Here is a 20,772-nt window from a genome sequence, read left to right on the forward strand (position 1 = left end):
CTGTTTGACAATGCTACCAATTGCCACCTACTAGCCAGTAAACCATTTTACCATTAGTCTGATGAGTGACTCGAGCAGCTGGCGTCAATTATAAACTAAGAATATTAACGATAGAATATTTACAGGTTCCTCCGACTCCACTGGTGCTTCAGCACCTTTCCAGGCCGACTCCTCTCTTCGAAAAGTTTCTTCGATAATTGCCGATACAGAAACAAACTATCCCCGTTGTATCGAATGCCATGATCGGAGTCTGTAAACCATTGCACCTGCATTTTCTCTGGTGTAACCCCGGCCCCCATCAGGAGATCCGCCAATGCAGCGGAATTCTGGAAGTGGACATTGTCGTCGCCCGTTCCATGTTGGATGAGAAAACCCCCGCTGACACTCTTGAACCCGTCGGCTAAGTGGACGGCACTAGTGTTGTACCCGTCGGCATTGGTGGCAAGCGTCTTCATGTACCGTTCGGTGTACATGGAATCGTAGAAGCGCCAGTCTGCCACCGGAGCGGTAATGAGGCCGAGTGAAAATGCACCGCTGTTCACTTCGAGGACCTTACTGGTTAGGTACCCGCCAAAACTCCAGCCCCAGATGCCAATGTGATCTCCATCGATCCAGGGGATCTTGGCAGCTTCTCTGGCTGCATAGATTTGGTCTTCAGCTTCGAAGAGCCCCAGCTGCCGGGCAACAGCCGAGCGGAACTTCCGCCCTTTGAAGCCTGTTCCCCGGTTGTCGACAGTCCAGGTCACGTATTCCAGCTCTGGATCGGAGGCGATATATGCCTTGAAATCCATAGACTGCCATGACTTGGCCACTTCTTGCGCACCAGGTCCCCCGTACGGGGTAAACAGAATGGGGTATTTTTTCTGAGGCGAGAAATTGACGGGCAGCCGTTGCATGACATTGAGGGTTTCACCCGAAGGAATCGTCAACTCAAAGTAGCTGATGTTTGGAAGCGCATATTGCTCGATCTTCTCCAGCACTGCGGAGTTGCTAGTTATGGTACGAATGGGTTTGGTCTGGTTAACAGAGTAGAGTTCCTGATACGGCACATCAGGGCCCTGATACGAGAGGATATAGTAGCCCGATTGCGAAGAAAAAGAAGCAGACCAGTACGCAGACACGGTGTCGTCAACCAGCGGAGTGACTTTTTTACTGCTGTAGGAGATCGAGTACAAGTGACGTTCCGTGCTGTGACGCTGCGTCGACAGATAGTATACTAACTGCTGTTTCTTGTCAATGCTGACAACAGACGTAACCTCCCATTCGCCCTCAGTCAAGGCAATAGGTTCACCACCCGCAATTGGGAAGAGCCACAGATGCGCCCAGCCCGACTGATCTGAAATATCGATGTAATAAGCAGACGACTCAGTCTTCGAGTTGATGGGACCAATGTATGCCATAGAAAGCGTGTTGTCAAGCCACCCATCCGTACCATCTCGCTCGCTGATCACCTTGGTCTGGCTCGATGCGACATCCACTGCAACAACTTTCTGCTTGTCTTGCACACGGTTGAAGGCTTTGACTGCCACTGTGTCGTGCGAGTCAGAGAGCCAGGCTACTTCACCAATAACCATCTCGTGAGCATCAAACGCATCAACCGAGACAGCTGATACATCCTTAGTGCCCATTTTGAGGAGGCCAAGCTGGACGGTTGGGTTGGTCTGTGATACCTTGGGGTATCGGATGTCCAGCTCCCGTGGATACGGGGGAGCGATTTTCTGATTGTCCATGTAATACGGCACCGTGTACGTTGGCACACCAGTCTCGTTGAAGCTCAAAAAGGCCAGATATTCCCCATCTGGCGAGAACCACAGCGCAAAGCGGTCGCCCAGAATCTCTTCTTCATAGATCCAGTCGGGAACCCCGTGGAACATGTCCGGTCCCCCGTCTTTGGTGATTGCCGCGGTCGAACCATCGGACCAAGTGAACAGATTGTTTCCACGGACAAAGGCAATGGCATTTCCCGCAGGACTCCACTGTGCGTACTGGATGTCACCTACCTGGTCAGGCACCAGGGGAGTGGATGCCAGCGACTCAACATCCTGGATGTAGTAATCGGCAAAGAACGAGTGTCGATATTGTTTGGTGTGGTTGGTCGCCCACAACACCGATGACAAATCGGGCTTGACCCAGTAGCTGTATGAGTCTGCCGGCACCTTGTCGGCGGGGACGAGAGTCTTTGTCTGGTTGGTGACAATGCTCTCAATTTTCAGGCTCCCATCCCCGTCCTGGTAGACGTACTCCCCATCCTTGGCGGTCGCAATCCATTCCACCGAAATAGACGAGGGAGTAATCGCCTTACTCACCACGGTCTCATTAAAGGTCAGTCGCTTCTTACCACCTCCTGTGGGTGCGTGAGGTTTCCGCGGCACGTCAATTGCCTGCGTAAGACCAGCCAGAAGCAACAACAGAGTGACAGACTACATGATATTTGTTAGTGGTGATTAGTAAGGTTCCGCAATTACTCGCTTACCTTCATGATGGCAGGTTAGACTGACTGACTGCCTATCTGCATGCTTACCAGGCAGAAGACGAGCCAGTTAAGTAGCCAAAACACGATGGCCTTCCCCGCATACCGCCGCAAGGGCATGACATCCCGACGCAACCGGATGGCAGTCTTATCAGCATAACTGCTCCTGCATTAGTGCGTTCATGGTTAGATCCAGGATCCCTCCTGCCGTTTGCTGAAATGCCAAGCATGCCATTTCCCCGCCGGTGATACCCGTCGCAGGTCGCACGAGGCTATTGGTGGTATACTGCTTAGTGCTGTAACCCAAGACTCTGCCGTTCTTATCATGCAGAGTCACGTTGATTGAGATGGAGATTGTCGCACTATTGCATCAAATGAGATCAGCCGGTATTATTGATTCATTTCTTTGGATTTATTTACATTAGCTCTACTGAGACACGAGGCAGCAGTGTTAATAGGAGTGTTTCCGCTAGCCCAAGCATTGGATCCGTCTTTCAATGATTGATTACCTTGACTGCATATTACCGACAATATCCATACCTTCGTGCTCACCATATATGCGGGGTTGGAGCGGCAGGCGCTCCATCGCAATTTCCCCATCCTTCACACTGGATATTCTCACAGAACTGGTTTATTCTGATTCCAAACCCTTGCCTTTCGGCAGCGTTTCATCGCACGTCCCTTTTCATCCCTAGGTTCGAATATCCCACCAGTGCACCACGTCTTCGCCTCCAGGTCACCAAAAGCATAGATAACTTGAAATATCGCCGGGAGTCAATATCATTATAATGGAAATTCCATAGATGCACCGCTCAATAGTGTGTTATTAATGTTGATAGGCATGTTGAGCTTATGAATAATTGTGCTGAGCTTCTCGCCGTCAGCTGGAAGTCTCTATCGTCAATGAAGAGGATGGCCGACCGCGAGGGAAGCTTAGCAGACTCTCGGACCGAACGTCGCAGATCCAATCGATGGAATATTTCAGGGACTTTCTGATGAAACTTCGGGCTTCCCGGCTTCCATGGCCTAGTATTACGGCTCACTGAGAGCCCGGGCTTTTAGTAGTCGAATGATTTTGTCTCGACACTTTCTCGTCTGGGCATTTTTCTGCCACTTCTAGCCGTCTGTGGGTATGAGTTACTTATGGAGACCTAAATTTGTCTGTCGTTCCTCAAGCTACTCCCTGGTAGTAGCTTATGGGTTATACTTTTGCCTAATACTGGTCCAGCCCTCATGCAAGGCATTCACCGAAGAATCCCTTGCTGGACGGTGGTCTGGAAACTCTCGATGCAGCTTGTGCTAGACACATCTCCGTAGTCTTGGGACGCGATAGTTGTATAGATCGGGTGTTGCTAGCGAATCAACATCCATGCTGTTCTAGACTTCTCGGATATCAACCAGTATGTTCAATTCAAGTTGGTTCTGCATGACCAGTAGAGGTCAGATTAAGTACATCTGGTTACTACCCAATTCTTTCAAAATAGAGTAGAAGAACCACCTCATCTAGTGGTTACGGTCAGAGATCATATATTATAGAGCTTTGCATAGACAAAGTCATCTAAGCAGAAGAATATCTTCGTTTCCACTCCCTTGGAATCCAGTATAATTATAAACAACCCTTCCTCATAAAATCCACCAACACACGCAACACCCTCCCCTGAAAATCCGGCTCATGGTCACGCCACACCGACTTCCAACACACATATCCCCTTTTCTCGTACCAGTCCGCAAGACAGAAATCCAAGTATCCCGGGGGTAGGATCTCCCTGGCGGCATCCCACACGGGGCCGGTCTCGTAACAATGTCGCCGATTCAGCGTCGACAGGGTCACGTACTGGCAGTGCGGACTGCCGTAGGGCTCTTCCCGTGCCATTTCTTCTACCAGGTCCATGGCTTGGCTGCCGATGCCAAGACGTTGGTACTCGTGCTTGATGAAGAATGTCTGGACAGTTAGGGCGGAGCGGTCGGGGCTGGCGAGGGAGAGGTCGTCTAGATCGGAGTAGGAATCGAGAGATATATGTCCTATAAGGGTTTGTCTTTCTGTTTGATCTTTGTGTTCATGTTTCTGATCAGGATTATGATTGTGGTCATGGTCATGCGACAGAGTGCTGGTGATCCAGAAAAATGACTTCCGGCCATGGTCGGCCATTTCACGCCATTTGAGGAGATGCGCGGGGCTGTTGTCCCAGCCGCATTGGAGGCGCTGGGATTGCAGTTCACTAAACTGAATTGGATCGTGAAGATTGATGGGGGAGAGGGCGATTTTCATCTTGTTGAGCTGGAAATGGACACATGGCGTTTGCAATCAGGAATCAATTAGTTAATTAGTTCGTTCTGAATGACAAATCCTGATCCTTGTCACTTCGTATTCCATTATTTCTATCCACCTATGAGTATCTCTCTAGATTAATTAGATTACATATAAAAGAGACATAATTAATGTTTGTCCCGATAATCTTAAATTGATACATCTAGTACTCTGTATATCTCCAAGTAAACAGACTAAACCCGACAAAACCCGCAGAACCCGACCACACAGATCTGGAACAGTCATGCCATACCAACAACTCAAGAATCATCGATCCTCACTGGTTCTAATCCCGTTCTGAATCTATGGGTGAAACCACTAAAAAGGTTCATCATGGCCGAATCCCCATGGATCGATGACGTCACGACCCATAGTCCAGTATATAGCCCCATCCATCCCAGACAAATTTCTCGCTATTTCTCAGTACGATCGATATCATCATCGACACAATGAGCTCAGTTCCTTCTGGAGTCCGAATCGCCCAAACAGTGGGCCTAACCGGCGCTGCCTGGCTATCCGGTATATCGTATTCCCTTGACCCTCCTTAGGTTAACCACTAACCCAATTCATAAGGGAATATCGCCGCCCTCAGCGTCAACGTCATCCCTGCGCTGCTCCAGTCCCACCGCGAGGAACAAATCCCGCTGTCCATCACCGTGAAGCAATTCCGAAACATGTACGAGAACGGCAAGGCGCAGAACCCGCCTATTGCGCTCGTCACCGCCGTCGCTTTCGGCTATCTCGCCTGGGCCGCACGATCTGAGTCCACCTTCCCGCTCGCAGTGCAGAATAGTACATGTGCATGTGTCTCCTCGTTGTACTTGACTGCTGCGGTGTTGACACTGGGGATTGTGCCGTGGACGCTGGCGACGATGAGGCGTACGAATCAGGGTCTCCTCGATAAGGCTAACTCCACCTGGGTGCCGGACGAAAAGTCCAGTGTTGATACAGTGGAGAGTTTTGAGAGGTGGATAGTGTTGAATGCCGTGAGGAGTTTGTTTCCTTTGGCCGGGGGGATTATTGGGTTAGTGGCTGTTTTTTCATAGGGAATATGATGTGTGTATGTATTATGTTCTTATACCTATAACAGATTGTCTCTCTTACTTGAAAATGAATAGTATATCCTCTAGGAAGATAGATAGTATTGTATATTTCACTTATACATTGATTTAGGGCGATGCTTAATCGACACCCCCATATGATAGATCGATATCCCCACGTGACCCACTAGTGTAAATATGGTATAGCACTATGCGAAAAATGTGGATTAGGGCTAAATATTAGGGCAAAATGTAAACACTATGCTAACACAATAGTTAGCTATACAGAATAACCACCCCAGTTAACCCAGTGGCATTAAATCAGTCATTAGTATTTATCTCCAGGGCTATAAAAGCTTTAAGATAAACCAAAGCCTTAAGAGGATTATAATACTAATCTCCACAAAATCCCCTTGCCTCCATATCTCGAGGAGGAATCCTTGACACTGAATATGCAGTAATTAAATTTATTTGTAATATTGCTTATCACACAGCTGGTAAGTAGGGGACTGGACAAGAGTGTATAGCGCTATAAGCTGTAGGGACCGTCGAATATAGGAAAGGAGGCCCCAGGGGCTGCCTTCGATAGCGGCCCTGGGGAGGACTTAGGGGATTCTCTTAAGTCTTGCGAAGGAGTGTATTGCCTAAGCTATCTTCTTAAAGTCCTTCTCCCTGGTCTGCTACTTAAGGTAGCAGACCGCTATTTAACCTAGTGTCTACCAAGGTCTTCCAGTGCGCAGCCGTGGGATCGTATAATATGGGATCGTGTCTTCGGAGTGCCTATTGTGTTGGGGCCATATTCGTCAGGCAATATATATCTTAGTCAGCCCCGGGATAACATATTAATAAATTTGGTAAACAGAATAGCTTCGCGGTGACTATCAAGACCTCCAAGACTAAAAAAAACAATCGCTCGGTCAAGCAGGCTGTTTATTTAAGAATAGCTTGTAAAGCGCTGAAGGCTGGAAACCCTATTTGCACTAGTGGGTCACGTGGGGGTGTCGATCTATCTTATGGGGGTGTCGATTAAGCATCGCCCTTGATTTATTCCCCTGAAATCCATATCACATCATACGATAGTCTGGTTACAGGTGGCAACCTCGCTGCTCTACTTTCTTCCAATTTCACCTATTCTTTTGTATTTACGGGCTATGATGATGACATGCTTAATCTACAGAACGTACCACCAGGCCATGACTGGAATATTGCTGGCACTGTTCCAATCCTTGAGCTGCATACACTCTCTACTTCTAATTAGTTGTCTATTTGGAACTTGAGATCGGTGTTTTACTATTTTCTAGTGCATTGATTTGATTTGATAGGTTTTAATTAGTCCTAGATCTGCCAACTTTGAGGCACTTGTTGCAGATCGCTACGGAAGATACAAGAGCAGAGATAGAATGGAATACTGCGCTTTCCTTGCAATACTTCTTAAAGAGAATTATTAGATACGTCTACCTCTACGGAAGAATAGTGCACTCCATACTGATTAATCCATCCGGGGGATAGGATAAGACCATAGCTTGCTGTCTTTCTAAGAATAATGGGGAATGGCGACTGTGAAGCAGTTTAATCCCTGCAGCAGAGCTGATCTAGGCAACACTCATTCGTACATCTTAGTTGTAGAATCATCAGACAAGGCGGAGACCCACAGACTTTCACATGCTGGTTTCTATTCTACATAGTAGATGTACTGATTTTATAATACAGCCTAAGAATGAACTGCAACTTCAGCAGCTTTGATTGGCGAAATTGAAGAATATAGTTACTTATACTCTTCCGCCGAAACGCACTAGCGATATCTTACCTATTTTAAGATTCAGAGAAGCACTGTAGTACGTAAACTTTACTTCAATCCCTGACAAGGAGTAATAATATTCTAAAATATATCCATGCCAAGTCGGAAAAAAGGCTTTGTTCTCCATATGCTAGCATTTCCTTAAATTCCATCACCAGTTCATTCTTGGCTCATCCGAGACAGACTAACTCGAACAGGCGAAGTGCTATACGACCAGACTTGGCAAGATATACGACTATACGATTCGAATCATCGCACGTCGTTGAAGTCACATGTGTAACAGCGACGATCGAGGCTGTGCTGTCAGATATGCAATGGACGATACTGTCAGGCAGCAACTGTTTCCAGGCAGCAACGTCTGTTTCCTTATCCCATATAGGGTTCTTCAACAGGTTCGGATGTCGTATCCGCTTATCTGAATCATTGACAGACCCATAAACTGGCAGTGGGGCTAGCTATCCTTGTGGAATAAGCTTGAATCTCCGTCAGGCAGACAAGATTCGCTCAGCGAATCACCGCTCCTTTTTGATACGAATACGACTTTCCAGGTTCTTTGTGTTGTATATACTTGTTAGCACGGATTATTGGTATATAACGGTCGCTATCTACATCATCATCTTTCCATCCTCTTTCTTATGCATTCTTCTACAAGTATAAGTGAGGAATTTCATCATGAGCGACACATCAACCACCACCAAGAGGTCCGTCCATCCCTAGGGCTATCCACGATCAAATAAAATAACAATATATTCCACCGACATATAGTTCATCCCAAACGTTCCCGCTCGCTCATCCGCCACCGAAGTCCTCGCAATGTCTACGTCTCACCCCTCGTCTCCTCCTCCAAATTCAACAGTTCACTTCCCCGGCACGCGTCATCCCCGTTCTGGAAATCTATCAGCCCTCTCGACTCAGTAAATCCGTTCCTAACGGTCTTCCCAAGCTGCACGCACATGATATGTATCTCGTGCAGAGCGAGCCATATTCGCATCTTCCGTCTTCTACCGCCGCATCATCAGCAGTATCTTCAGGGCATGATTTCCTAGGGGCTATCTATACTACTCCGAAACGTGGATCTCCAAATGTATACCTCGTCTGTGGGAATATGCAATGGATCGCGCAAACTACGTCCCGAGGATATAGATTTCAACTCAAGCACTCACCATCTTCTTCTTCGTTTTTATCAAATAACTCCAACTCCACCTACACATCCACAAACAACAACCTAAATGAAGACGTGCCCCCTCCCCTCGAACTAACTTGGGACCGACGCCCACGATCCCACTCCTCGGAAGACGGAACCGACAATACCGACAGCAGAAGTAGTACCAGTAGCAGTGGCAGATTCGTCCTCTGCATGACTGATCCAGACCACCCCGGCCCGCGACGACCGTGGCTAGCCATGTTGACGAAAAAAGGGTTCGTGGTGGGTGGGTGGGATCGGGCGCAGAGAGTCCGCTTGGCGGAGCTGCTGTCCGGTGATGATCATGCAGTGTGTACTTGTTTCTTGGCGTTAGGGGTATATGTTGCTGCGGTGGAGGGGTGGCTAACATAGTAGAGTCCTACGGAGTACTATTTTTGGGTTTATAAAATGGTTTCCTTTGCTTCTTCTGTGTGTACTGTTTGGGTTTCTGGTGTTTGCACTATACCAATTTTTGTATTTTGGGCGGGGGTAGATGGTGAATTGGATATGATTACTATTCAGAATGTTTAGTGCAGATCTGGATCTATATATAGTTAGAAGAAAGAGGGGTCTGCTTTAATCTGAAACTAGACTGCTATTCTTGTCCATCACTAGGCTAACATCAACTAGACTGGATAATTCCGACACCTTAGTCGGGTACCACTGTCCTACAAATACTCTGAGAACTAATATATCACGCCCTGCGGAGCACATCCAATTCAACCAGCTTGATCTGTAATGCCAACAATCGCGAATAATACCGACACAACGCCAGATTCCCCCCCACGAACCAAAATCCGGGATGTCCACTGTGTTGCCAGATCGAGCGGAACTCACCCTCTTGGTTCAGTCCCCACACATCTCCAAGCCGATCGGCCACCGAATCGCCGAAGATGATCCGCGCCTGCGTCCGCATGTTCTGGTACCCCGTCGCGAGAACGATCTCGTCCGCCTCCAATTCGGATCCGTCAGCGAATCTCAACCCATGCGGCAGGATTTCGGTGATCTCCTGGCCCTGTTTGACTTTGATCTTGCCGTCCGCGATGAGTTGACTGGCGCCCACGTCGATGTAATACCCCCCGCCACGCTGGAAGTACTTGATTAATAGACCGGCATCGTCGGGGCCTCGGTCGACCTTGAATCCCGCCTTCTCCAGTCCGTCCAACGTCGCCTTGTCATTTTGGTTCTGTACCGCCGTCAGTTTGACCTGCTGGGCCTTGAATAGTTCCACTGGGATGCTCCACAGCCATAGATCGGCATCCTCGACAGGCGGGCCAGTTTCGTCGTACACTCCCTTCAGAGCGATGTCTGTTATCGACGACGACGAGACTACGCAGGTCGAGCTGCGCTGCACCATGGTCACGTTGTATCCTTTCTCATAATAATCCTGCGCGATGTCGTGTCCCGAGTTGCAGGATCCAACCACCACGGCCTTTTTGCCATGCGACTTGGGATCGGCACCAGGGAAGTCTGAGCTATGGCAAATGCGAGTCCCCTGGAACGTGTCCGTCCCCTTGATCTCTGGGACGTACTTTTTCCCCGAGTGGCCCGTGGCCTGGATAATATGGCGCGGGTATACGGTGCGGGTCTCAACGGACCCATCTTCCTTCCGTCGCTGGAGTTCAATCGTCCACAGATTATCTGCGTCGCTCCACGATGAAGACAACAGCTTGGTCTTCGTCCACACGTTCAACTCGAGCAATTTGGCGTAACATTCAAAGAACTCGGCTAGTTTGTCTTTGGCGGTGAAAATAGGCCAGTTGGGCGGAAACTGGAGATACGGCATATGGTCAAACCACACCGGGTCATGCAGCACCAGTTGATGGTACCGAGAGCGCCAGTTATCCCCAACGCGATCTTTCTCGTCGATGATTAAGGCGTCAACATCGAGCATTTTGAGCCGGGCAGCAATTGCAAGGCCCGCTTGGCCCGCGCCTGGGAAAATTAGAATTAGCTCGTCAGGTGGTGAAGAGAGGGGAAGGATAGACATACCCACGATCAACACTTTCGGATTTTTCTCTTCCAGGTTAATCTCCGAGGTCCGTCGGTCCTGCCAGTTCTTCCGTTCGTGCTGTTCACCATGCTGTACCCCCACGGGTCTCCGGTTGTGTGTCAACTCTTCATGCCCGTTTATCTCCTGTAGGGACGTGAAGAGCGTGAAAATCTTCCAGTCCCCGTCCTTCTCCGCCAGACGTACCACGCCTTTCCCGGTTCCTATGTCGCTAGCGACGGCCACAAAGAACTCGACGCCGGTGACCTCTCCAAATGCATCGATGGGACCGATGTGGGGAGCCCGAAAGGCGGACGACTTATCCAGCTCTAGCCTGACAATTCGGGGATTCTCACTGAGAAAAGAGATGATATTTTCTCTGCCCTTCACTGTGCGGTAATCCAGCGACAGGCACAGATGGTCCCGCCAGTAGCTTTCCTCCAGAAATAAATTAGTGATGCTTTTGAAATCTTTCTGAGACAGAGCGACGTTGAGCTTTGAAACCACATCAGAGGCGACCTTGTCGGCGTCGACGGCAGTAGCCGAGCAGGTCTCGGGAAATTTGCCTATGGGGACATTGAAGGAGCCAGGCTCGATCCGGTCTTTTGATGGGATTTGCATGGCGAGGTTTATCGGAGATATGCTGGTGGGAGCAACAGGTGAGTGGATGCGGGGTAGGAGTAGAATATCTGATTGCTTAAATACACGTATACCCCGCTCGTTCAGAACCAGGTGGCGTGAATGAGGTGTGAATGAGCTGAGTTGTCTGGAACGTGCAGACGGAGCTTACTTACTACAGAAGTGCTGGAAAGATACAATCCCCTCATTGGGTGCATAGCCAAGTCGGACAGTGGATCCATGCAGAGAGCTGCAGAATCGACGTTTAATAATAGGTCTAGACACGAACAAATCATGGGCCTAATGCAAGCCAAAGCAGCATATAAGTTAGGTGGTGTGACACTACATAAGATATTACAATTAGGAGGATCAGATCAGACACAGCAAATAAAAACAATAATAATAAGTTGATTAGTCCACATTACACTACACTAATTAATAAAAATAATAAATATACAAGAAGATTTACTTTATTTACTACATACGTTATAATAAAAAATAATATACAAAAATATGAAATGCTCCCACGCGGATTTGAACCGCGGACCTCATGATTACTAGTCATGCGCTCTACCAACTGAGCCATAGGAGCTGTTCTGATGTATCGAACTATGGTTCCAAATTATATCAATGAGAATGAATATATGATATGTGTATCCCTGGTCGTTCACTATAGCTTTCCACATCTTAGTATTCCTAATTGTCTTCACGCAAAACCCAAATCCTATTTTCAGTGGCTAAGAATTGGCTAGTCTGAAAAATTTAGCTAGCACGTTCGCGGTGCAGGAGGGCAAGTTCTGTGCCACTCGCACAGGAGCAGAACCATCGGTGGTGGACGACAATGTATGCCATGATCCTATATCAGTCATAAGGAACATCAGATGAATTAAGTTCACCCAGTAAGTTGACCACATGTCCCCCTACCCTAACCTACAGCTAACATCCCAAGACCTAGGGACAAGTATTTGTTTGTATGACCGTGGTTCTGTTTGGTCTAAAAGTAATATAGTTTTGTGACCAATGCCAGTCATATCATGCATTAGAAATCAGCGCTGGAAGAGTTATCCCACAGGAGAAGTGCCGTCTAGCTTCTCAGCATAGCCATGGTGGAATGAGTAATCCAAGGCCTGTGTCACCTTTATTTACTTAGATAACTTCAAAATATTAATACAGAGAGGCACGTGGCAGCTCTAAAAAACATGTGCTGTTCTTAACTGGAAGACAACACTTGCAAAATTGAATGTGAGCTGAACTTCCTAGCTTCAACTCATAGCACGGACCATTATATACTACTGCTGTATGAAGTAGCTACAAAGTACCCAAGACGCCGAAGCTGGACTAGTTTAATATTCACCAGTGCTAGGTACACCGATATCAACTTTGCAATACCACACAACCTTAGAGAAGCTTTTCCCACACGCCTGCGCCATACTAATCCAGCCTCGAAGTCACAGCTGACACTAATACCCAGAATGCTGGGCATACTGCATGTCATCAGCCAAGAAGAAGCATGACGATATGTATTACAATCATCCTCATGACTATGTCACGGCAGTACCACTCAACCTCACGTTGGCATATGAACTCATTCAGCTGCCAAGTTATCAGATCACCTTATCGACGTGCGCTATAGAAGCAGCAGTGTTTGTCACGGGTGTTCCCATCTCGTTCCTGACTTGACCGGAGACGTACGCTTGCAAACAGAGCCCAACGAAATTAAGAACAAAAGTGGGTATTCCTTAACTTTATTTCAAAGGCATTCAGGCCAAGCGGCAAACCCCATAGTAGTGTATAGCTCGCTATGTATATCCCTGCTTCCATCTCTTGGCCTGATCATCTGCCAAATAACTGTGTTTTATAAAACTTCGATCGTGGAACGAACATCTAGGGAGTAATGTAACGCTAGAATTGGTTCACAAGAGCCTATCAAATCGTTTAGGGTCAATATTACATATCGGTGAAACAGCTAGTTCCAGCATTTGGAACAAGAGTGTATTATAGCTGTTCTCGGGCCGTGGCACCAGAAAGAGATCACAGTATTCCAGACCATGCTGGAAACAGTTGAATAGAATTTCTGTGGGAGCAATACTGCCTATTTGCCAGAGATAGTTGGTTAATGGCAAGATGATATGGACCTGGGTGTAACGTGGGACAAGGGTGACATGGTAGTCTGGAACTATATGGAGGGAGACTGTGGCTTTTAATTATATACAAGAGATGGTTGTCGTTGTATATGTCATTTCTTCTTTAACAAGCACATGAGATACGCACACCGAGCAGGCAGATAGATTTGATAAGCATCGCTTAGTCTGCACAGGACTTTTGTGTTATGGTACAATACAGAAGCAAATGTAGTAGCGGACTTGGACTAAAATAGTCATCTGCTATGCAGGAGTTAGTTCCTGTGTTAATTTATGAGAATATAATGCTGTCTATTGCTAACCCCTAGTGACATGCACCCATTAGTACACCATCAGACAGCTCTTCATAACTAACTAGTTAGCGGATACGCGGGATTATATAATAGAGCAAGGACATCTAGATCATAGCAACGGATTATCCAGTAAGAGATACCAAGATAGTTCCCGTGCTTCCGCTCATCCGCATGATGGAATGCTTGTACAACTCATCAGCAGATGTCCAGGCAAAATGCACTCCCTTCTGTCACTCACAGCCGCTTTCGTAGCCTCCACAATATAAGCCAAGTAGGATGTACCGATGATACACCCCAACTCACCCAGATCGACACGATGAAACAAGTACTGGTACCTCCCATTCGAATCGTATTGCTATAAACTAAGCCCCTGTCACTACCTAAAGCCACGGCTCTCCCTGATTGGAGCACAGTCCCAGCATCGCCACTCCAGGCAGTTTATCCCTCCGAGATGATAACCTTGCTGCCTAGCACAGGTGGATCCAGAAACCTGGCCTCCAGATGGAGGAGAGACGCAGATTAGGATTCAACGATAACTAGCCTTAAATATAAGCTTATCTAGACGTCGTCGACATCGATCCATGATATTGAAAAGCCATGGAGGCCGTTTACACTGTCACCGATTCCACGGAAGTTGGCGGATATTCTGCAGGACGTCGATGAGCCCTGGATACTCGGGAGCGGATCACGTGGCGCAGGGAAATTTTACTGGAGAACCAAACGGGAAAATTGACAGGGAAACGACATGTCAAAATTCAAGTTAAATTGTATTAAGATCCTTGAGCCATGTCCTGGTCAAATTGATTACCCAGATGTCGTGTGAGACCAGTTGTGGCGGGTACACACGGTCCCCAAGAGTATGACGTGGCCACCCATCGCAAGAACATGATGAGCCTGTCAGTATATATCTGGGGACGACAATCCATGCTAGAAGAAGTAAAACGGACGAGACCGCTCTCTGCGTACGATCGGCTGGCACGAGCGCTAGGAACTATGAATGGTAGCTGATCGTCAACGGAGCCTGCGCATCCCGACGGATGACGTTTAAGTGGGGAATATCATTAGTCAATTTCTCGAGAGGAGAAAAGACGAACGGAACCTTTTATCACGTAAGTGGACTTGCTGAATCCTGGCCGAGACCGAATGAACGGAATGGATCCGTCACAGAACATTAGTAATTATATCCAACCCTCGCATTTCAAACCCCCAAAGCAAAGGATGGATGATTTATTGCATAAGCGGGAATACGGATGGCTGGGTCTCCAGTGGGCCGGATGTTCGGCTTCAAAGTCCGAGACCGCGCAGAATTGCCTGATCGAGGCTGCCCAGGCCGCCAGAGCCACCCTGGAGAAAAAAGGGAGAGGGTTACGGGGTGGGAGGAAAAATTGGAGGGTTAAGGAAACAGAAAGGATCCTTGGAAATGAGCTCAATGGAGCTCCGTGAGCCAAGGAAACAAGGGGAAAAGACATGGTCCCGAAGCCGAACCGGAGGATCCCTATAGGGCAAGGATGGATGTTTCAACATCCATAGATAACTTTCTGCTGTGTAGTCCATAGATATGTAGTAGTAAACTAGGAGCGCTAGTCGGGGGATCAAGCATTGACCGCCAAGGCCGATGCTGGATGACGATACTCCGGAATAGATTCTCCCATTATGCACCATGTGGAGTTAGGGCTTTCAGGTATCGCACGGTGCTGTATTTCATAGCTCAATTAGGAGTGGTTACACAGGATACGAGTCCACTAGTCGTAGCTACAATACCTACTCTTGTACTCCGGAAGTGCGGAGTGCCCGCTGAAGCTCTTAGCAATCCGAGAACTAGCACGGAGTTCACGGAGTAATAGTCAGTCCTCCATAGCTCTGGCTGTTTAGTTGTCAACTGAACTAGTTGTTGATTTGGATGGAATAAGTAATAAAAAGAAAAACACAAGCGAGGAGAACTGGTATTATTAGTGAAACATCTGCATTTAAGAGGGGAAGTGGCAGGGTTTGATGCGACATCCCAGGTTGGAGTAGCTTTGACTCATCACCAGCCATGAGGAGCAGGGGATCATATTCCTTTTGAGGGGATCCAAGGACAGTTCACTATATCCATTTCCGGCGCCTTTGCCGTCTCCTCCCGCTCTGCTTTGTCGCACCTGCCACATCCGATACTTCCGATGCCTTCCAGATCTGGTGACAATAATCCACTGTGACCATCACTAAACTACCCACGGCAGGTCATATGGCAAATCAATCCATATTATTAGGATCCCCCCTCTCTCTCTCCCGACGGCGCCGCCAGGGCCGTTGGCCCAGAAGGAGGGAATAAAAAAAAAAGAAAGAAAAAAAAAATTTTTCTCTTTTCTTCTCTCCGTGATGCTTATAAATTGTACTTAGCCCGCTCCTCTTTTCCTGATGAAAGCGAAGTCTGGTATGACCTCTTTAACAGCTGTATAGCCACACCCTACCTTAATAAAAAAAACATCATACGAGTCCCCATCAACTTTTTTCGCCATCCTCGTTGGATCGTGTCTCTCTCCTTGATATTATAATGGAACCCCAAACAGTCTTGGCACCGCGTCGGTCTGGGCGGAGCTCCGAAAGTAGCTCGTTGGATGCTATTGCGAACGAAAAGCAGAAGCTGGCTGCGACCAACACATCAGCCCAGCGTCGCACTCCAGATTGGCATAAATCAGCCTCTCCTAAACGGTGGAAAACGTTTTGGAAATCTTTCCGATATCTGCAGAACTTAACTCCAAAACAAGTCGACGACTTCATGGCATCCTACGTTATCTATAACCTAGATTGGTCCAACGAAAGACAAATGGTTGACGAATTAGGGCCCAATTACCAGCAAAAGGTCGGTGATTGTCTCAAGGCGTACTACGGGGTACTAAATCACCTTTGCGCACTCGGTGATGTTGAAAAAATGTATATTCCACCTTTCATGAGCAAGAAAGCGACCGTTCTGGAAAATCAGTTACTGTATGAAGAGTCAATTGCCGAAGACATCGGATTGGAGAAGGGCGATAAGGTGTTGGATTTGGGTTGCGGCCGCGGCCGCGTCGCGGCTCACATGACGCAATACTCCGGCGCGCAAGTCACGGGGTTGAATATCGACCCGAACCAGATCGCCCAGGCTCGCGCGTACAATGAGAAGTGCGGTTTCAATGATAACACCTTCGTTGTACAGGATTTCAATAGCCTTCCCCTCCCCTTCGAGTCCGAGTCTTTCGACGCCTTCTACCAGATCCAAGCCCTAAGTCTGTGTAAGGATATTCCCAGCCTCTTCAACGAAGTCTTCCGTGTCGTCAAACCGGGAGCCAGGATTTCCCTTCTGGACTGGGTCAGCTTTCCTGAGTATGACCCATCGAATCCCGAGCACACCGAGCTCATGCGCCGCGTGAAGCCGCTTATTGGGGCCGTGGGGACCCCTACTCCCGAGAGCTTGGAAAAGGCCTTGACTGATGCCGGCTTCACTGTGCTTCGCTCGGATAATGCCAGTGTTGGCGGGCTCCAAACCCCATTGATTGAGAAGGTCGACTTCTACTTTAGATCCATGCGACAGATCATCCTTGGACTGGTCAAGGCCCACGTGCTCCCCCTTCACTTCAAGACGCTGATCAACCGCTTATGCTTGGATGGCAAGGCGTTCGTTAAGATGGACACCATGCGACTCGTGACCACAAGCTACAGTATCATTGCGCAAAAGCCTATCCAGTAAGTTTTCACGCAAGGATGGGACTAGGGGAGAGAGTACTTGTGGGGGCTTCCCTTTTTTCTTCTTTTCTTTTCTTTTTGGCGAGGCAGCTACACCATTCCGATCGGGGATAGACAAGTGATCTGCCTCTGCCGCTTTCGCACCCCGTCAAAGAATAACCCGTCGTCCCAAGGCATCCTCTTCGGTAAAGAGGGGAGCTGCTCGGACTAGAGCCGCAGCACGCCACATGTCCGCTGGCTCAGTGGATGAGAGACAATACCCGATCAACGTGCGACACTTCGCCCATAAGAGCACATAATACTTGCATCGGATGGAGTAATCACCTGGTTGCCTATTTAATAATTCCTCATACCACACGACTACAGTACCTTGATTCTCCAGAGACCATCCCTGTTCTGCCACTGATGTACTTCTTTGCCGGAAGGTGAGCATCTTTGCGCCCGATCTGATGATATTGACCACGTGCGGTGTGGCCCTTCATCATGGATCTCCAGCAGAACACCTCTGACTTGAGTCTTAAGATGTTTATACATTATCCTTATCGCATAGCCTACATACCCTAATCGTTAACTGGATCAGACAATTCTATCGCAACATGGTAAAGCGTATTACTGGCCAGGATAATGATCAAGCCAACCCATGCAGTCGACAGTACAGTTAGATCCGAGCGCCTCCCTATAGAACTGTTTTTGCTCATTCTAGCTCTGCTTAGTTCGCTTAGTCAAGCCGGTGCGTTTTTTTTCGCGTCGCATATTGCCTTCTGTGGTTTTCGAGTTAACAGTAGGATACCCCAGTGTGGAGGGGGGTGTCAATAGAGACATATAGATTAATGATACTCCTAATTTCACTATTTGGCGACTGTAGTAATATCAAGTAATAGTTTGAGGGACATGTGAAAGTGGGGTGGGGGATACAAACAAAACTGTGCTGGCTAGTTATGTAATGGAACTAATTAACTAACCTAGTTAACTACCCAGTTGGCTCACTATTCCCATCAAAAGTTGGCCCGCTGGACCATACACGACTCGAGATCGCTGGTGTTGCTCCACCCACTCAACGAGAGTTAATTGTCTTCTGGAATGCAAAAACACGGCTTTTACCTTCTTGAAGCACAAGGAACGCTGGTTGAGTACTAGGTGAAATGCACTAAGTACGAACTACAGAGGTGATACCTTCTAGCCATGGCTGTACTAGGCCATCCCCGCCGGTGGATGTCAAGCTTTGAACCGCAGCCATCCATTTGCGCACGTTGCGAAGGTCTTCCACCAATAACTTGGCCATGGACTTGTCTCTCTTTGGGCCCTTCTCCTCCGTCTTCCAATAGCCCGTGCCAGGTGCTATTTAAAACCGCCTTCTAAATCGGTCGGTTACTCGGGGTCACACCATTGTTTATAATGGCTCTTGAGGATGAATGCTGGCAATCTCAGGAATGAGAATGACGGATGTCCAGACTTGCTACTACATGCCGATCAGTTTTGGGGGGATCCGCAAGATCGCCAATCCGTCAATACCACATTGAGCTCCTACTGGCATCTTGTATTACTTCATTTTTAAGAAGCTATCGGCTCCCGTTATCATGAGCCGTTCACATTCAATTTTTGATGCACAAAACTGGCCACTACCCCCTGTTCGACGTGAAAGTACTGTTTCCTCCTCTACGCACTCCTCCAGCTCCGCCAGTTTTGTCTCGTCGCCTCCCTTTCCACCCCTCAGTCCCGCGACCTCGTCGCCTGGATCCCGATCGAGGGAAGCATCCTGCCATTCTCTGTATGACGAAATCTTTAGACTGTCGTTTAGTCCTGCTGTGACTATGTACGTCGCTTTTTGATGGGATTTGCCATGACAGGAAAACCTAATCTCTCTACTGCAGTTCATTCGTGCGGAATTATAAATTATTCAGACTCCGATATACTTACATCGATATTCGCAAGGATTCCGGTGGAAGACTAAAGTCGTTGGAGTTGGGAGGCGGCGTTGGGCAGCAGAGTCCCTTCATCCATACCTGTGTGTCATCTCTCCAAGCTTAACTTTCTAACCAGGAACTTATACATCCCAGTTTGCTCAACGAGCCTTCCCGTTCCTCATCTTGAGCATCCTAAACTACCAAACGAGATATCCCTTCGAGTCTCATTTTTAGAAGAACAGACGGTACAGACGGCTCACACCGTTTTCACGACACAAATATCCTATACTTTTGAAGATTGGAGCGGTATGGATCCGGATCTATGTTAGGTACACTATGTTCATGCTGATACATGGTTGCTAGATTGCGTTCAGTTCCAGGAAATAATACTGGCATCAAGGCTAGTCTATATTGCCGGAATAGCAGAGGCCAAATCAAAGGGACGCGGGGATGAATGTATCAGCCAGAATTTACGGATCCTCCGCGGTCACAATGGCAGGCAGGTGGTACTATTCTTTGCAAACTCTCAACGCAAGGAGCTAAAGCGCTACATATCCATACCTAGTAGGCAATGGGATCTGAATCGTATATTATTGGACCGCGCTAACCTCCCAGTCAATTGTATCGAAAGTGTTAAGCCCGGGAAAAAGGCCGGGAAACCAGTGCTGCTAGAGTTGTTACCCAATTTCGACCTTCTCTCCCAAATGCGAACATTACAGATCCAGTTCCTAGATGACGAAGGTACCGTGCATGTCGCTCTCAGTTACTTCTGTCCTTGCAGCTCTGACAAGATTTGCAGATCGAAAGGCATTCTGCAAATTTCTGGCAGAGCACATGAACTGACACAAAGTTTTATGTTTCGGGCTGAAACAATGAGTTACGACGGGTGACACTTGGTTGGCAAACTTGCGTACCGTTGACTCTCTTACATCAGTAATTACTGTACATATACCCACTATACTATATGATATCTAATATACTCCGTACTTAGATTAGAAGGGAGGACTGTGGCGTGATGGTGTCTTGGTAAAGCATTTGTTCCATTGCCTGTGCGCAATTTACGGGGCACCAGTGGACCACGCGTGACTCGATGCAATGATTGCAATAATTACCTCCCCCTCCATGACACCTGTGATAAGTGGGGCGCAATATCTGGGCGAGCCTCTCAGGTGAGTCTGGTCCACTGGAGGGCAGCACGTGGGGGAAAGAACTGGTCTTTGCACTCCAAACCATGGACCCACTTGCGGGAACTAATGCGGCACGTTTGAGCTTTCTCTCGTATTCCCGCCAATGGCAGCTCTGTAGTCAATCCATCGTCCCCGCCT

At 47.9% G+C, this 20,772-nt stretch overlaps 7 protein-coding genes and 1 non-coding gene across 8 annotated transcripts; 4 read left to right on the forward strand and 4 right to left on the reverse strand.

Moving 5' to 3' along the window:
- Nucleotides 1–119: 119 nt before the first annotated feature.
- On the reverse strand, nt 120–2,479 carry dppIV (prolyl dipeptidyl peptidase DppIV; the record flags this gene model as incomplete). The annotated part of the gene is made up of 2 exons (XM_033569471.1): nt 120–2,420; nt 2,474–2,479. 2 exons carry the CDS (start codon nt 2,477–2,479, stop codon nt 120–122), a joined length of 2,307 nt encoding a protein of 768 aa, XP_033428277.1.
- A 1,597-nt stretch (nt 2,480–4,076) lies between these two features.
- On the reverse strand, nt 4,077–4,739 carry ATNIH1004_004804 (GNAT family N-acetyltransferase; the record flags this gene model as incomplete). Its single annotated transcript, XM_033569472.1, has 1 exon — nt 4,077–4,739. One exon carries the CDS (start codon nt 4,737–4,739, stop codon nt 4,077–4,079), a length of 663 nt encoding a protein of 220 aa, XP_033428278.1.
- A 488-nt stretch (nt 4,740–5,227) lies between these two features.
- On the forward strand, nt 5,228–5,896 carry ATNIH1004_004805 (DUF1772 domain-containing protein; the record flags this gene model as incomplete). Its single annotated transcript, XM_033569473.1, has 3 exons — nt 5,228–5,297; nt 5,352–5,775; nt 5,869–5,896. 3 exons carry the CDS (start codon nt 5,228–5,230, stop codon nt 5,894–5,896), a joined length of 522 nt encoding a protein of 173 aa, XP_033428279.1.
- A 2,392-nt stretch (nt 5,897–8,288) lies between these two features.
- Nucleotides 8,289–9,171, forward strand: ATNIH1004_004806 (uncharacterized protein; the record flags this gene model as incomplete). The annotated part of the gene is made up of 2 exons (XM_033569474.1): nt 8,289–8,317; nt 8,382–9,171. 2 exons carry the CDS (start codon nt 8,289–8,291, stop codon nt 9,169–9,171), a joined length of 819 nt encoding a protein of 272 aa, XP_033428280.1.
- A 322-nt stretch (nt 9,172–9,493) lies between these two features.
- ATNIH1004_004807 (uncharacterized protein) lies at nt 9,494–11,410 on the reverse strand (the record flags this gene model as incomplete). The annotated part of the gene is made up of 2 exons (XM_033569475.1): nt 9,494–10,734; nt 10,792–11,410. The coding sequence occupies 2 exons, from the start codon at nt 11,408–11,410 to the stop codon at nt 9,494–9,496; spliced, it is 1,860 nt and encodes a 619-aa protein (XP_033428281.1).
- A 516-nt stretch (nt 11,411–11,926) lies between these two features.
- Nucleotides 11,927–11,999, reverse strand: ATNIH1004_004808. The gene has a single exon. It is a non-coding gene; the product is annotated as a tRNA-Thr (tRNA).
- A 4,375-nt stretch (nt 12,000–16,374) lies between these two features.
- On the forward strand, nt 16,375–17,547 carry ATNIH1004_004809 (class I SAM-dependent methyltransferase; the record flags this gene model as incomplete). The annotated part of the gene is made up of 1 exon (XM_033569476.1): nt 16,375–17,547. One exon carries the CDS (start codon nt 16,375–16,377, stop codon nt 17,545–17,547), a length of 1,173 nt encoding a protein of 390 aa, XP_033428282.1.
- Nucleotides 17,548–19,120: 1,573 nt separating this feature from the next.
- ATNIH1004_004810 (uncharacterized protein) lies at nt 19,121–20,290 on the forward strand (the record flags this gene model as incomplete). Its single annotated transcript, XM_033569477.1, has 6 exons — nt 19,121–19,356; nt 19,415–19,548; nt 19,601–19,753; nt 19,811–20,011; nt 20,063–20,188; nt 20,247–20,290. 6 exons carry the CDS (start codon nt 19,121–19,123, stop codon nt 20,288–20,290), a joined length of 894 nt encoding a protein of 297 aa, XP_033428283.1.
- Nucleotides 20,291–20,772: the final 482 nt, after the last annotated feature.

Source organism: Aspergillus tanneri (genome assembly GCF_003426965.1).
Source record: "Aspergillus tanneri strain NIH1004 chromosome Unknown AapTan_3_pilon_pilon_pilon, whole genome shotgun sequence".
In the NCBI taxonomy this organism is placed as follows: Eukaryota; Fungi; Ascomycota; class Eurotiomycetes; order Eurotiales; family Aspergillaceae; genus Aspergillus; species Aspergillus tanneri.